At 34.6% G+C, this 18,100-nt stretch overlaps 1 protein-coding gene across 1 annotated transcript in view; it reads left to right on the top strand.

Annotated features, from left to right (window-relative positions):
- ATRNL1 (attractin like 1) overlaps positions 1–18,100 on the top strand; it is a 474,279-nt gene that overhangs the window by 63,188 nt on the left and 392,991 nt on the right. The window contains 7 exon segments of the mRNA XM_054690388.1: positions 525–609; positions 1,925–2,133; positions 3,114–3,232; positions 7,422–7,554; positions 8,578–8,759; positions 13,876–14,089; positions 16,529–16,717. Coding sequence (XP_054546363.1) covers positions 525–609; positions 1,925–2,133; positions 3,114–3,232; positions 7,422–7,554; positions 8,578–8,759; positions 13,876–14,089; positions 16,529–16,717 — 1,131 coding nt within the window.

The raw sequence follows: 18,100 nt of genomic DNA, 5'->3' as shown, positions 1-18,100 counted from the left end.
CTGTTAAAAGAATCTTCCCATTTACTGAAAACTGAATTACTTGGCATCTCAAAGTCTGTATTAGTATATGTGTCAATTTTGAGGTTCTATTGAAAAGATATGCTATTTTCTTTAAACATTTTTCTTTCCATTCTCTTTATATATACACCTATTATTTAGATTTCTTTTTTTGCTTTTTACAACGGAAGTAATTATGTAAAACAAACTTGTTCTTTTGAAATACAAAGTCAATAGAGTGATTTAAGTATTTTATTTTGATGATTCAGTTTTCAGGCATTCTTTCACTGGTATTGTAGATTCTATTTAATTTTGTATTTATGCATATAAAATAAAATAATATAATAATAAAAGAAAATAAAAAAGTAGAAGTTATTTTGACTTAGGGAATAAAACTAGTCAAATAGTGATACTAAATTGTAGGTCATGGAAAATGAATGAAAGGCATTCTAAGTATTGTTTATCTTTAATTTGGCCAATGATTTTTTTATAATATGTACTATATTTTTTTGTTTTCCTTTTTCTAGCTTGTGATGAATGGAAAATATTACCAAAGCCAAATCTTCACAGAGATGTCAACAGATTTGGGCACTCTGCAGTTGTTATTAATGGGTAAAAGAAATACTATCCACATGTTTTGCTTTTCTTTTGTAAAATTATCATTTCCCCTTAATGGTGTTGGATTTCTGCAGCCCTATCTGCCTTGTGGTACACTTGATTGCTAACCATGTCCTTCATTAATTTTTTAAGAATATATTTAAGGGGTAGGTGAGTGGTCAAAGGAAAGGCGCTAAGATCAAACTTTAGATGCTTTTTAAAAACCGCTATCTGACTTTCTTTAGTTTTTGCAGAGATCAGATGATGAATGATTTTGTTAAAAAAATTGAAAACAAATGATAAAAATGCTAGCTCCATTTTTCTGTCTAGGAGAGCAAGGGAAGTGAAAAGAATCAGTTTTTCATTTTAGTTGTGTCATCAGCTAAATGCCTGATTTTTGACAAGTCAAAAATTTTTAACGTTCAACTTTAAAGTCCTTATATCCATTGGGAAGTTGGATGATCATTAAATACTCTTCCTCTTTTATGTTACTATGATTTTTTATTTCTATAGCAAAAATTTGGTAATTTGGGCTTATTGGCAATAAACAATATGCTGGTACATTCAAAACCTTAGAACTTGTGATTCGTAATTACATTTTGATAATTTTATTTTATTACCACCCCATTTCAACTATATAAAACTTCTCCAATATGATACTGAAAGCAGTTAAAGTTAACTGCAGTGGAACTGTGTAAAACAGATATGGTTTATCTTTCAATATAATAATAAATGAAATTCAGAGTGGAAACAAAACATTTAGGATTTTCTCTGGAGAAATTGTGTTTGGTTCACTTTTACTTTAGTATTTAAAAATAGAGATGCTATTTAAGCATTTTCTGATCTTTTCCTTTTATAATACTAATAATAGTTTTAGAAATAAAATGTAAGCTATTTTTGAGGGTATGTAGAATTTCTTTGGCATTGATAGTATTGATCCAGTAATTAGGTCAGTAATAGACTTGTCTTTCAAAATTGAAATTTAAAAAATTTTTCTCATTATTTTACTCAGCATTTTTATTTTATAAGAAGGTAGTAAAACACTGTAAGAACTCTGCATCTAATTTCTAAATACTGCCTGTATACAAGAATTACAACTTTAGATAGCAGTTATGAAGTATATCTTGTTATCCATGTATATAGCTGATATATTTCTAAAAATATTTCCTACATTGATAAGATGATACTTATTTACCTGATTAGGAAATGTTGTCATTTTTGTTCCTTCTCTTTTTTTGTTATGTAGAATGTATGCTTATGTACATATTTTAAATTAATATACTGGTCAGAGAATCTTGTTAATACTGTTTATGATTCTTGTTTTTAATAGGTCCATGTATATATTTGGTGGATTTTCTAGTGTACTCCTTAATGATATCCTTGTATACAAGCCTCCAAATTGCAAAGCTTTCAGAGATGAGGAACTTTGTAAGAATGCCGGTCCAGGAATAAAATGCATTTGGAATAAAAATCACTGTGAATCTTGGGAATCTGGGAATACTAATAACATTCTTAGAGCAAAGTGTCCTCCTAAAACAGGTGAATTTTTTAATTTTAGGCTTTTCTCAAAGCATCTTTATTTGGCTAGAAATAGAGATGCATTCTGCTTATAAGTATTATCTTAGCTTTCAGAAGTAAAAAATTCATAATCTCATTAGGGATTCTAATGTTTGAATTGAGCAGCAATTAATAATTTAATATTTTTATTACCTATTTTTGGTATTCTTTTTAGAATTTTGTCTGTAATGTGTATCAATATTTTATATGTAATATGTCTATATATATGAATTATTTTGCTATATAAATATAAAAATCCTTCAAAGGCATACTTTCTAAGAAATACTATATGCTTCAAGGAAATAAAATGAACTAATTTATTCTGCATTTGGTGGTTTTGTCTTTCTGAATTATTGCAAACCAGACCATAAAGTTAAAAATTATTTTAGAATTTTTATGACATGTTCTACTTTCATGTTTCTTATACAATATTAAATAAATAAATCAAATGTATGAAAAAATACTAGTAAATATTCATGAATGAATGATTTGGATAAAAATTTTTCTAGTTTGTTTAAATAGAAGTTTTATATATTTTTAATGCATTAAAATATATCACAAATACATTTTGATGTATACATTAAAATGTATGCTTAAGTTTTGATACTTTAAAAACTCAGATATCTCTTTTGTATTTTTACAAAGAATGATAAACTGAGTTTTTGTTATAATGTTTTGTTCAGTAAAACATCTAACTCTCTGACCCTAGTGTGTAAGTTTTAAATGGCCATAGGAGTCTGGTTGAATCAATAATTCAGATGAAGGTGGGAAGTAGCTAAGATCTTGTAAACACAAGCTATGGAGTCAACTCAATAGTGAAGAACTTATTTTGGTAAGGATGTTTGTATTTTTGGTTTAAAAATGTCTCAGTGATTCTTAAACAGATGTTCAAAAGTGTGACTTGGGAAGTGTGACATTTTCTTCCTTATGCTGATACCTTCTGTCTCCCATTTTTATCTCAGCTGCATCTGATGACAGGTGTTACAGGTATGCGGATTGTGCCAGCTGCACTGCCAATACCAATGGGTGCCAGTGGTGTGATGACAAGAAATGCATTTCAGCAAATAGTAACTGCAGTATGGTTAGTATTTATGGGTAAACAGCACATAGTTAATGTTGTTGCTTTACAGTCATTAGCTTACCATTTAATAGCACTTTACACAGCAGGACATTTAGAAAATATGTGGGGGACCACTCATTTCTTGATATGTTATAAATTCAATCTGCAGTTTGTTACTAAGATTTGTCTGGTCGGATTCCATTTAGGATCCAGTAGCTTTTACTTCCTTTCATGGATGAGCTGGGAAAATTTCTTTCAAAAATGATTTTAAAAAAGGACTATAACTATGAATATTGTCTTCTTTACTAACAGAAGTAGGATTTTGTAGTTAAGTGTTATCATTTTCATTGAATTCTTATCAGACATGCATCAATAGACTGAGGTCTAGTGTTTGCTTATGAGGTTTGTGTGCAAATTTAACCTGAGGTATTGACAGAGGTGGTTTTCCTTTTATTTCTGTCTTTAGATCAGTGGTTCTCAATTGTAGTCAATTTTATGCCCCAGGGACGTTTGGTGATGTGTATAGATTTTTTTTGGTTGTCTGTAGAGATCAGGGATGCTGTTATAGATGTTCTGTAATCAATGAACATCGCTCCTCTCCACACACATACACACAAATTATCTGGCTCAAAGTGTCATAGTAATGAGGTTGAGAAACCTACTTTGGATAGACTTAAAAAAATTTTAAATTATATTTATAGTAGATGACAGTTGATTCAAAGCAGCAAAAATTAATTCTAATTCTAATTAATTCTAAATTAATTCTAATTCAGTTTAGATTACTGTAATTTTATAGTATTATTTGAAGTTGGAGTGTGATGCCTCCATTTTTTGCTCTTTTTATTCAAGAATGCTTTGACTATTTGATGTCTTTTGCAGTGACATAGAAATTTTAGGATTTTTTTTTTATACTATTTCTGTGAAGTATGCTGTTGGAATTTTGATTGGGATTACACTGAATTTGCATTAGATAAAATGGCTGTTTTAACAGTGCTAATTCTTCCAGTCCATGAACATGGGTTACTAATTCTTCTGATCCATGAGCAAGCAGGTTTTTTCATTTGTTTTTCTTTTTTCAAGATTTATTTTATTTATTCATACAAGAGCTGGGATATAAGCTAGAGCTGCGGGGGGAGAGGGCGGTGGGATAATTCACCAGAGACAGAGTGGGGAGCAGATCTGGTGGATTGACTGAAATACACTGCAGGTGAGACAGGAGAGGTCGGCTGTGACATGTGGGTTTTCTCCCTGGCCGTGGATAGAACTCGTGCTGCAGTAGCTGCCCATAGCTTCATAGTGATGAGACTTAACCCCATGTGTCACCAGGGAGGCCTAGGTTTTTTCATTTCTTTATCTTACTTTCTTCTTCCATTTTTCCCTTCCATTTATTTCCTTTTCTATTCTTTTATCTTCAGCTACTTTCCAAAGTATCTTATAGTTTTCAATGTATAGGTTTCTACCCCCTTGGTTAATTTTATTCCTGGATATTTTATTCATTTTGGTCCCATTATACATGGTATTGTTTTCTTAATTCTCTTTCCAATAGTTTGGTATAAAAAACATAAACTTTATATGTTGATTTTGTAGCCTGCAGCTTTACTGTAGTTGCTTTTTATAAGTAGTAGTATTCTTGTGGAGTCTCTTAAGATTTTTTATGTATAATATCATGTCACCCTCAAATAGTGATGCTTTTACTTGTTCCTTTCCAATTTGGATACCTTTTATTTCTTTTTCTTGCCTAATCACTCTAGCTAGTACTTCCAGTGCCATGTTGAATAGTAGTGGTGAGAGTGGGCATCCTTGTCTTGTTCCTGATCTTGGCAGAAAAAGCATTTAGTTTTCACTATTGAGTATGATGATAGCTAAGCTATGAAGCAACCTGAGTGCCCATTGATGGACAAGTCAATGAAGGATAAGTGCATAAAAAATGACGAACTCCTGCCATTTGGGACAATGTGGATGGATATTGAGGGGATTGTGCCAAGTGAAATAAGTCAATAGGAGAAAGACAAAAGTTGTGAGATTTCACATGTATGTGGATGATAAGAAACAAAACAAAATGAAAATAAACACTTAGATGCTGACAACAAAATGATGGTTACAAAGGGAGAGGGGATAGGTAAAATAGCTAAAGAATGTCAGTTATATGGTAGTGAATGGAAACTAATCTTTTGGTGGTGATCTTTATTATAATATATATACTTATATGTGTGTGTATGTGTGTGTGTGTGTGTGTATAATATACATGTATATGGCTGTGTACCTGAAATTTACACTACGTTATAAACCAATATTATTTCAGTATTTTAAGAAATTGTAAACACATTTTATTTAAAATTTTGTTGGATCAATCTGTGTTAATTTGTGTTTAGACAATTATAATAATTGCTATCAAATATTAATTTCATAATGAGACCTGTTCCTTTAAATTTTATTTTTGATCATGTGTTAACAAGGAAAGCACTGGATGACATTGTATCAGTAAGCAGATGGTGCTCACTTATGATTTAGGCTTTGGTGTGATGTGTCTGTTAGCCAAATTTGTTAGATGTCTGGTGATTAAGTGAAACCAAATGCTAATGGATATAGAGATTTTTAGTGAAATTGATGTCTATTGATAACCTGTTTATCTAGTCATATTTTGTACACCTAAAGCCCAAATTACCTGTTTATTTCTCACAGATTTTTATCTGAAATTTATAACTAAGTATATTAGAGAGATAGGTTGAATAATGGTCACTCTTCCTAGTCTGTTTACTAATGTGAATCTGGTTAATTAGGTAAAAAAAATGCTAGCCATGTTTCAGAATAACAGTCAGTTTTCTTCCGTCATTGATTGAATTGTCCTTCTGTGTGCCCCAAACATCATTTCATCTGTTATACTGGTTCAGTACCATTAAGTGACTACACTGTTCTCCCTGAAAGCAGTAGGGTTATTTGGATGTTGACTCTTATGCCATCATTGTTATTCTAGAGACCAGCATTAAGCTGCTACTCTTTCTCATATTTTAAGGTTTTGTTTTTTTTAGCAATTCTCTAGTCATTTTTATGTGTTATTTCATTTATCAGATGATTTAAGTAAATGTTTGGAACCTTACTCTAATGGTCAAAGAGAATACGGTTAGATTTTATGCCATGTGAAAAAGAAAGCTATGAATGAAATAAAATCTTGAATTTTTTATATATTGATCTTTAAAGCTTTTAAATAGTGACATATGCATTTGTGCAGTACACAGAAGTGTAATCAGGTTTATATGTTTCTAGCAGAAATGTGGTAGTTGAATAATAGTTACATAGTAATTTGGGATTTAGAAAAATCTATCTGTGATTTTTTAGTGATGAATAAAAGTGAACGTTAGCATCAGTACTTTTTTTCCTGTTATTTCAATTTGTATGTAACTTGTTTTAAATGTATTACTTTGGAATGAAGGTGACTGCAGTATGTTTTATGTAGATATGTATAGTAATTTATAAATAAATTATTATAAATAAATATTTGGTAGGTGAAATTTAAAGAAAGGGGTGGTAAGGACACCACCAAAGTTCCTGTATTGCTGTTGTTTATTTTTCTCTTTTCTCTGTAACCTTTCGTGTCTTAGTGCAGAATAGGTTGAACATGATAACTTTGTGGGGTAGGTTGATTGAAATGTAGCTTTCACTGATTGTTTGCTGCCTTGATTAAGGAAATGTGGTAAATATGTATAGGAGAAACATAAATTAAGCAAAATTATTATTTGGTGCTTTTGGAAGAAAAATTAGTTTGAGTTACTGAGAAAAATTTATCCTTTTAAATTGTATTGGATTTTGGTTAAGCATCTCTTTAATTTATACTGCTTATCACTTCAACTTCATTTTCAGAGATTTAGCGTAATTATTATGACTAGAATACTTTCGTATAATCATTAAGAGAAATTACTTTGTGGATTGGCTGTAGTTGTTGAACTGAAATCCTGTTCTCAGATTCAATAGAAAAAATTTCACTAGCTGGCCTCTGTTTTATATTTTGTAATTTGTGCATTTTTTCCCCCAATAAGTGTGCATTACAATACAAGAACTATAGTTTAAATAAATAAGAGAGATTCTGATTCAGTAGAACTGCATTTGGGATTAGAAATCTGTATTTTAAGATTCACCAGATGATTTATATATGCGAAGAGTCACAGCTGTGCAAAGGTGAAAGATTAACATGCTTTATCTTTTAATTTCCTAGTCCGTGAAAAACTATACCAAATGTCATGTGCGGAGCGAGCAGATTTGTAACAAGCTTACTAGCTGTAAGAGCTGTTCGCTGAACTTGAATTGCCAGTGGGATCAACGACAACAAGAATGCCAGGCTTTACCAGGTAGACTTCAGCCTGGCCAGGGGGCTTTGTGGAGGGAGGAACAACACCGTGGGGCGGCGCGCTTCTAGAATTAAAAGTAGAATAAAATAAAATAAACCAACAACAGGTGAACTGTTTGAGTAATAATAGTAATGTTTTTGCATCAAAAGTTTGCATATTTGCCTCCAATTCTTTTAAAATGGTCCAGGTTTCTTGGATTTATTACTCTGTTGGCTTGATCAAAATCTTTTCAGTGAATAAATCTTGAGCACCACGAGAAACAACAAGTACTCTGCCTTTTATCCAGATTTATAAATGCTGACATTTTCTAAAGTTTAAAAATATACAGGAGACATAACTGTATAATGTATTTATCAATCTATGTTTTAGATAGAGTTGCTATTTTAGGTTACGTTTGGATGCTGTGCATAGTCTTATTATTGAATATTAAACTTTTAAACTTAGGAAGAAGTGAATAACTAAAAATGAACACTAGGAAGCACAGATTATAGCTTCATTCCTAAACATACGTGGAAGGAGACTCCTTTCTCCACAGTTACAATGAGGACATCAAAAGGCCCTGCTTTTATCAATATAATTGGGCTGTGGAAATTAGATTTGGAGGACAATTAGCTACACTTGTAGGAATAACTTTGAAATTGCTTTTGTTATGTGCTGGTAATTCTATTAAAGAGATTCTGTACTGTGTAAATTGGCTCTTGGAACATAGATATCGTAGCGATTTTACTTGTTGAGTTACCATATGCCAGTATAGTAGATTTACACAGAAAAATGAGCAAACAGTGAAAACACTTTAACACATCTTATAGAGCCACAGAATTAAAGAAAAAAAATTAAGATCTTCTGTGCTCATTATCTACCCAACTATAGAGGAAATATGTTTACTATAGAATATTGATATATTTAAACTTTTTATTTTTGAAAATTATTAAAACAAATGCACAAGTATTTAGAGTTCTGAAATAATTGAAAAATCTACACGATTTTTAGTAATCTAAAACTAAGATTTTTTTTTTTCCCTAGCTCATCTCTGTGGAGAAGGATGGAATCATATTGGGGATGCTTGTCTTAGACTCAATTCCAGTAGAGAAAGCTATGATAATGCAAAACTTTATTGCTATAATCTCAGTGGTAATCTTGCTTCATTAACAACCTCAAAAGAAGTAGAATTTGTTCTGGATGAAATACAGAAGTATACACAGCAGGTAACAACTATACTTATTTATATTATGGAAATATGCTGATAATCCCATAATTATTGGCAATGATTTATTTTTGTTTAGTAAACAAATTGAATACAGAAAAGTGGAACTGACTTCAAATGTAAACTGGCAGAGGACTTATTCTATATGTTTTTGGTAATGTGTTCTGAATTGTTCATCTCATGTCTTACACAGTAAATCAATGCACTGTCTTACCAGAAATCATCTCATATGAATAAAATTAAACCGTGTGCATATAATATAAGAATGTGTAATGATACATTGTAACAGAGGGAAGGCCACAGTGCATTTTTTCTTTGATCCTATGCAGACAGGTAAAGGAGAGTCTTGGAGCCCTCGGTGGCTCTTTCAGGCCAATTTTACCAGGTACATGGTAGGCAGCAGTGCCGGGGTGGGGGGCACGGGAGGCTAGCAGGCCTCCTAGCCTCCTGTGAATCTTTACTTCCTGGACTCTCCTGCATTCTCTCCTGTGGTCTCTGCTTTTCTTTCTTCTCTTCTGGTTCTGTTCTTCCTCTGACACCGCCCTTATAAGCCCCCATCTCAGCCCAGTTGAATCCCACCTACATATGCCCACACTCCACTCCAGGTGCCCGCCATCAGGCATGCATTCAGGACTGCAGGGATCCAACATCAATGCTAATGGCGGGAGGGCAGAAAAGCCTGACACTTTACTTACCCTACATACATCCTTTATACCAACACACTGGCTCTATTAGTATATATGTGAGAGAGAGAGAGAAAGAGAAGAGAGGAGGCAGGGAAAGAGAATTGTGATTTAACTCTTTGAAATAATATGCTGAAGATTAGCAGGACTAAAACCTATTTTTAAAGTATGTAGACAATACAGAAACATGCTGTAATGCAACCATCCTGCACCGGGTAGGTTCAGCACCCGTTCAAGCAGTGGTGTTGGTGTTTTAGCTTTTTCATGTTTCCTTCAGGATGGTAACAAAATATCATTTTTTAGGAAACTTCTAGGAGGAATTTATAGTAATTATTTTATATTCTTGGGACATTAAAATATAGTCACCTCTTGAGTGGATTAAATAGATTAGGAAGTAATTTTCTAAATCTAATTTGAAATACTTTAGCTTGAATATTTAATAGAATGTAAACTTTACTACCAGGCTTTTGTATTTTGTTTTGAAAATAAAATTAGAACTCATTATAGTTTGGGTAAGCAATAAGGTTAAACAATAAAGGCCTCAAGTCTGGGGATTATACTAGATTCGGGTGTAATCATAGTACCTTGAGGGCTTGTTGTGACAAATAAATGAGATATTGCTTGTAAAGAATACAGGTAATTTTAAATTTTGAGTGTTTAATTGTGACTATTATTATTTTCATTTAAGCTTTGTTAAGTTTGTGTCTTTGTTCCCATTACTGCTATTGAAACTATTTCATGGAATCATTTTTTAGAGAATACATTAGTAATTACAGATTCATTTGATAAATAGTTAATGTATTGGTACTCATTGTGGAAAATGCTTGCCCCAGAGTAATGTTTTAATTTTTCCATGTTGAAAAACATTTTCTTTCCCTGTAGTTTTGCTAGAACATTTTATCTCTTAAGCTAATTCCTGATGTAGGATGAATAGTAGGAACATATGTTATTGATTTGCCTTTTGCCTCTAACAAGGGAATATGCATCTGGTTTTTAAAGAGTGATATAAGAACAGCTTTGCATAATTGTTAAAAAGTAGGCAAATTAAGCATATTCCATTTTGAAATTTTGGGATGGACATTCAGTTCACCGTTAACTACCTTTCAGTTGGCACCCTAGTGTTTGCTTGAAAATATAGAGATCAAAAGACAATGACTGTTCTCAGTTGAGTGGGAAGAAAGGTGAACAATTATACTGAAATGTGATAATTACAATGATAGATGCAAGTAATGATATATGAAGATAGAGGGTAGATATCTAGCCAGTAATTAATGATAAAGATTTTCCAAGAGGAACACCACACTCAGTGACTTTAGAAAGACTTTGGCTTAGCTAGTACATGAAGATATTTGTAAAGGAGACCAGAGAAGCTCCTGTTTCTTTTCTATTAATTTGTCTTGCATAGGAGCTGCCGGCTTTATAGCTGGAGAATAAGATGGTTTGGTATCGTGTAGGAGAAAACTATTAATTTTTTTTATTATTTTAGAAAGACATGAAAGGTAGATTTGTAAAGTTTTATTTTTAATCACATGATGTGTACAACATGATATACCACCTAAATTAAACATACTCTCTTTATATTCCTATGATCCCAGGAGTTTAATTTCTTTATTATAAAATTGAGAGATAATTGCCAATGAACTTTTGAAAATTATACTGAATATATATCACAGTTTATTATTGGAAGATCTACATTCTTTGAATTTTAGAAAGTACTAGAGTTCTGTTGCTTTGTTCCTTGTTTAAAATATTTATTATTGATAGTTCTTACACTATATCCTTGAAATACGCTGTTTTAGCAGGTACATATTTTGGGGATTTTTCTTGTTTAGTTTTATTAATAATGACTGGATTGACCACTATTTTAGATGTGTCATGAAGTAGATTCAGTAGTTTGTGGACAAGAATGCCTGGTAATTGATTGTTTTATTTTATTAGAAACTTAAGCTTTTGTTAAATTTATGCTTTGGCAATAACTTCTGCAGGGTATCATTCCAGCAAGCATACCTATATACAGTAGAAAACAAATTATATGTTGAATCACTGCAGTTGTATAAATGTAAGATAGTCCTTCCTTGGTAAATAAAGTGACAAATTTGTGCACTTTAAAGAGATATTCTGGTTCAAATGATCATTTACTTACCAGAAATGGCTAATGAAATGTTACAATAATTCTAGAGTGATGCAGTAAATTTTCATAATATAGTAATTTATCTTTCATTTTCAGCTCGCTGTCCAGTTCATTTACTGAGTAATAGTTACTTTAAATGTTTTATCAATTGCTTCATTTTTCTGTTCCTCTCTTCTTCCTCCCAGATTCTTATCATGATATGCTAGCAAGTAATATTTCATTTTAAATGACTTGTCTTTACTATAGATAATTTAGAAGTATAGGCAGAGTTGCTGTAATGTGAAACACAGTCATTAATCAGAAATATCTATGTGGGGTTGGTTCCTGTTGTTATTATCAAGAACTTTAAAATGTTATAGCTTTTCTGTTATTGAAATATCTTTCAACATAATGTATGAAATATGAGATGATCATGATGTGAATCAGCATGTACATTTTTATAATTAGAAACATTATTATATATTATTTCTGTCTCAGGAATTGAATGGTGAAAATTAAACATCTCTGTTCTAATGAACTTGGTTTAGCAAAATTTGTTGACTGCCTACTATGTGCCTTGTATTCTAGGTGATATATGTACTGCCATGATGAATATTCAGAAGATCTAAAAATTTTATCTAAGAAATATTTATTGCATTTTTACTATGTAATATTTATGGTTTTTATATACTTTATAAATTTCTAGGTTTATGGCCATCTGTCTAAGCTGTCCTGGATCATTTGCACAACATATTTAGAATAGATACTGGAGATACCTATATCTGCATTTGTATCTATAGCTATATATCATCTCTGCATTTTTATAGACATTTATATATCTTATTTTTGTATTGTTAAAGCCTCAAATGGGGAGACATTTTTCTCCACCCTGACAGTCCATAATGTAAAAAAAAGGATGATGTGGAATTTTGAAACCACTTCACATTGTAATATATTATTTTTAGCTTAGCAACTTAACAAAAATATATTGTCATGTATATCAAAGTGGAAGTGTTTAAGAATAAAATCAACAAAGTAAGAAAACAGGTGTTCCCAGTGCTGTGCCCTCACAGAAATATTGGCTGTTCAAGTCACTGTTTTTGTGAGGAACGTAGGGGAGAGATCGCAGCACCGGGGTGGAGCACAGAAATGAGAGAAGACTCATTGAAAAAGATAAAAAGCAAAGGTTTACATTGTCTCTATTCTCTTTTCCCCACACCTACGCAGGGCAATGTAGGATGGTGACAGATAGCCTTTGTGAAGGAGAAAGAGAGTGAAGTGAGCACCAGAATTTGCTCCAGGTCAACCCTACTGAACCCCATTGCTTGATGGCCCCTGTGGAGCCAGACACAAGGCTTGGCCTGTGTCCTCAAGCTCTAGGCTGGTACCTGCAGACAGTCTTTACGCTGGATTCTTGTAGCCTTAGGCTTCAGCAGACTGAGGTTCCAGGCACTCCCCCTCGAGACTCCAGCACCAGGCTGCTTCCTTAGGCCCAGGAACCTGGCCCCCTAAGGCAGACTCAGGCTTAAAGCCCTGCCCTATGAACCCAACATTCAAGCTTCCCCTCAGGTCCAGGTACCAGACCCACCCAGAGTGGCCCCGGCAGCAGGCTAGCCCCTGTGGACCAAGGACGCAGCCCTTGCATGTTGGCTCGAGGGCCATGCTTACCTCAGTACCCAACTGGCTGCCATGAATTTAGACCCTGGTATCAGGTCATCCTCACAGACCCAGATTCCAGGTTTGTCCTCATGAATCCAGGCACGCCGTCTGTCTAGGTGGACCCAGCCTTCAGGCTTGCAGCTCTGATCCCAGGTACTTTGTAGGTCTCCGTGCACCAGGAGCCAGAATTACCCACTGAAAGGACTCCCATATAAGTCATGTTCTATTCTAGATTATTCTCCAAAAAAACCTGGAATTTTACTTATATCTGGTACTAAAAATTACTAGAAAGTCAATTATATGTATTTTCAAACAACGTTCAAAGAGGGTTGAAATCTTTTTTTTTTTTAAAGATTTGTTTATTTATACAAGAACTGGGGTACAGCTCAGAGGCACGGGAGGGTGAGAGAACTCACCAGAGACAGAGCAGGGAGCAGAACAGGCAGATCAATTGAAGCACACTGCTGAGGAGAGCAGTGGGTGAAACAGGAGAGGTCTTCAGCACCATGTGGGTATCTCCCCTGCCGGCCGGGATCGAACCTGCGCTGCAGAGGCTGCGGACAGCTTTACAGCGCTGTGCTCAACCCGCTGCACCACCAGGGAGGCCCTGCTTAGATATTTTTATATCTAACTTTTTTTACTATACCTTTTGTGATTCTTTACAGAAAGTATCACCTTGGGTCGGCTTGCGCAAGATCAACATATCCTACTGGGGATGGGAAGACATGTCTCCCTTTACAAACACAACACTGCAGTGGCTTCCTGGTGAACCAAATGATTCTGGGTTCTGTGCATATCTAGAAAGGGCTGCAGTAGCAGGTTTAAAGGCTAACCCTTGTACATCTATGGCAGATGGCCTTGTCTGTGAAAAACCTGTCGGTAAGTAGTACCGTAAACTAGTATTTCTTTAAAAATATGATGTCTCCAAGCCCCCTTCCTACTATCCCCTCTTGAAGTGTGACATTCTGTGTGTCTGAATTAACTTTCATCCTCTCTTTATTATACTGAGTCCCTGGGTTTGGTGGTTTTTGGTTTTTTTTTTTTTGTAAATTTTATTTTTATACACACTATCCAGTTATATTAGTGACCTCAGCATTAACGAACCAAATGAAATTTTATACAATCTTTATTTCTTGGTTGAAATGCTGAGATTGTGAGCATACAGTTGCTTACACTAACAATACATTTTTTTTTTTTAAAGATTTATTTATTTTATTTATTTATACAAGCACTGGGTACAGTCAGAAGCGCGGGAGGGTGAGAGAATTCACCAGAGCCAGAGCGGGGAGCAGAGCAGGCAGAAGGACCGAAGTACACTGCTGAGGGGAGCAGCGGGCGGCAGGAGAGGTCTGCGCGCCATGTGGGACCCTCCTCTGGTGGCCGGGGAGCAGCTGGGGATTGAACCGGCGCTGCAAAGCCCGCGGGCAGCTTCGCAACCCAGCGCTCAACCGCTGCGCCACCGGGGAGGCCCAACAATACATTCTTAATTTGGTCAATTTTTTTTTTCACTTTTATAATAATAGTATTTGGAAGAAACACTAGTTGTTAAGATTAGCAACAAATTAATATTTTTTTTTACAGTTTTCTTTATGTAGATCCTTCTCCTCCTTTGTTAGGCTTATTCCTGGGTATTAATTTTATTTTGGTGAGATTGTGATTGGGATGGCTTTCTTAATTTCTTCTTCAAATTCATTATTTGTATACAGGAGGCAACTGATTTTTGTGTGAATTTGCTGAACTGGTTTATTGTTTCAGTTTTTCCATGGATACTTTGGCGTTCTCTATGTATATTATCATATTTGTCAGTATGATAGTCTTCTTATTTCCTAATGTGGATTCCTTTTATTGTTTTCTCTTACCTAATTGCTCTAGCTAGGACTTCTGATACTATATTGAACAATAGTGGTAATAACAAACATACTTCTTTGTGCCAGAATTCAAAGGCATCAGATTTTAGTGGAAAGGCTTTCAGCTTTTTACCATCGAGGATGATACTACTTGTGGGTTTGTCATAGATGGCTTTTGTTATGTTAAGAGACATTACATTTACCCCCAGTTTTACAAGGGAGTTCATCATAAGTGGGTGTTGAATCTTATCAAATACTTTCTCAGCATCTATAGATAAGATCATGTGGTTTTCCTTTTTTCTTTGTTGATGTGGTGTATTACCTTGATTGATTTTTCACATGTTGAAAATCATTTTAATTTTGCAGATCTAGTAAGTCAGTAAGTAAAAAGAAACATTTCTGTGTCATCTTTTGATGGATTTTTTTAAGTGAGAAATGAATATTGTATTTCCTCTTATTTTCTTAATTCTCATATATTACTATATTGTATTATTATTGTTTCTCTTATTTTCTCTTAAAATTCTGTATTTTTTATTGCAGTAAAATATACATAACATAAAATTTACCATTTTAACCATTTTTAAATTACATCTACATTGTTGAACATCTCTCAGCACCATCTGTCTTTTTCATTTTTCAGAATTTTTTCATGTTTCCAAACTGAAATTCCATAGTCATTAAACAGGAATTCCCTGTACCTTCCTTCCTGCTCCCTGATAACTACTTCTAGTTTCTGTCTCTAGGTGTTTGACTACTTTAGGTACCTCATGTAAGTGAGATCAGTATGCATGTCCTTTTGTGACTAACTTACTTTGGTTAGCATAATTATGTCTTCAAAATTCATTCACGTCAAGCATATGCCAACTTTTCTTCTTTTTAAAACCTGAATAATTGCTCCTTGTGGGTATAAGTCACATTTTATTTATCCATTGATGGACACATGAGTTGCTTCCAATTATTAGCTATTGTTAATAAAGATACTGTGAATGTGGATGTATCAATATCTGCTGTAGTTCCTGCTTTCATATTTTATGGGTCGAACCATATCATATGGTGATTTTATGATTAATTTTTGGAGTAATTACTATACTGCTTCACATAGAAACTGTCCCATTTTACATTCCCACCAGCAATGGACAAGGATCCAGTTTCTTCACATCCTTTGCAGTGTTCAAAAAAAAAAAAGCCACCTTAATATATGTGACAAATAGCGTATTTTACATAAAGATTTTATAGTAATTTTTTAAAAAACTTTGTTTATAGCAGAGACGACATGTTCACTGATTTGCTTTGATGACAGATGGACAGACCATCTTACCTTCCATTTACCTTGTCATGTCGTTCATGCTGTCATTTTTATTTCACACTTGTCTTAATTGAAACAATCTTCAAACAGCAAAACAAACAACACTCATATACTTGTGTTAAAATACAGGTAAGTAAAATAATTGTTTTTGTTGATTTATTCTAGTTAGTCCAAACCAGAATGCAAGGCCATGCAAGAAGCCGTGCTCCCTGAGAACGTCGTGCGCCAACTGCACGAGCAACGGCATGGAGTGCATGTGGTGCAGCAGCACCCGGCGCTGCGTTGACTCCAACGCCTACATCATCTCTTTTCCGTATGGACAGTGTCTGGAGTGGCAGACGGCCACCTGCTCCCGTAAGTGTTTATCTAGGCTGGCTTTTACTTAACAGCAACAGAAATCACTTTTCTGTGATGGGAAGTAAAATTACACCTTTGAGGAGGGTTTTTTCATTTGTTTAAAGATTTATTTATTTATACATACAAGAACTGGGGTACAGGCCAGAGGTGTGGGGGGTGAGAGGATTCACCAGAGACAGAGTGGGGAGCAGAACAAGTGGATCTACTGAAATACACTGTTGAGGGGAGCAGCGGGTGAGTCAGGAGATCTGCTGCACCATGTGGGTAACTTCCCTGGCTGGGGATCAAACTGGTGCTGCAGAGGTTGGGGATAGTTTGATAGTGGTGAGACTTTAGCCCCTGTGTCACCAGGGAGGCCCTTGAGGAGGGTTTTTTTTTTTTTTTAAAGATTTATTTATACAAGAACTGGGGTACAGGCCAGAGGTGTGGGAGGGTGAGAGGATTCACCAGAGACAGAGAGGGAAACAGAACAGGCAGGGTGACTATAATACTCTACTGAGGGGAGCAGCAGGCGGAACAGGAGAGGTCTGACATGCTATGTGGGTTGCTCCCTGGCTGGCAGGGATCGAACCGGCACTACAGAGGCTGTAGACAGCTTTACCTGCGGCGCTCAACTGCCTGTGCCACCAGGGAGGCCCCAGAGGTGGTTTTTTTTAACAAAAATGAGAAAAGAATTATTACAACTTGCTTTAAAACCTACCAGTTCTATAAACCTTTGATTTCTGTTGTACCATAGCATTCAATTCAATTAATATGTTAACCTGCATGTTAATATTTTGTTGCCTGTGTCTTTCCTCCCAATCCTGAGTATCTGTTACAAACGTGCTCACTTGGAGGGTCACTTACTGCTTTGCTCTGCTTCTAGCGCAGTTCCTATGTCTTGTTTCTCTTTCATGACTGATATTTTTGAGGAATCTATACCAGTTGCTTTGCAAGTTTCCCAGTTTAGATTTGTGTATTTGTTTCTGTGTGATGCGATTCAAGTAAATCAGTGTTTGACAAAAATATCACGTCACTGGTAGTATATTGGCTACAAATGCCGCTGTCATGCCAGCACATGGGAGTCATGTTAGCAGATTTGCTGTGGGTGATGCCTCTGTAGAAGATCCTATCCCTTGCTAGTATAATGTTTTATAAGGGCTCTAGGATGAGGATGCCCCTGACTGGGGGCTGTGTGGCTATGAGAGTGGCCTTTCTTGCAAATACAAATTGCAGCAGGTTTCTGCTGCCAAGGAAACTGCATGATACTACAGTGGTAGCCTTGCAAGGATTTGACACTATTTGCAACTCCTTTTGCTTGGGAGATAGTAGAAGTTCCTGATCTCTGTTAGCTCCATGCCAGCAGAATATATGACTTAACTTTCCACAATCTAGTCTCAG

Source organism: Talpa occidentalis, unplaced genomic scaffold (genome assembly GCF_014898055.3).
Source record: "Talpa occidentalis isolate TD23 unplaced genomic scaffold, MPIMG_talOcc4v2.1 talOcc4.8, whole genome shotgun sequence".
NCBI lineage: Eukaryota > Metazoa > Chordata > Mammalia > Eulipotyphla > Talpidae > Talpa > Talpa occidentalis.
Note: the sequence above shows the minus strand (reverse complement) of the source record. Positions and strands in the feature narration are given on the sequence as shown.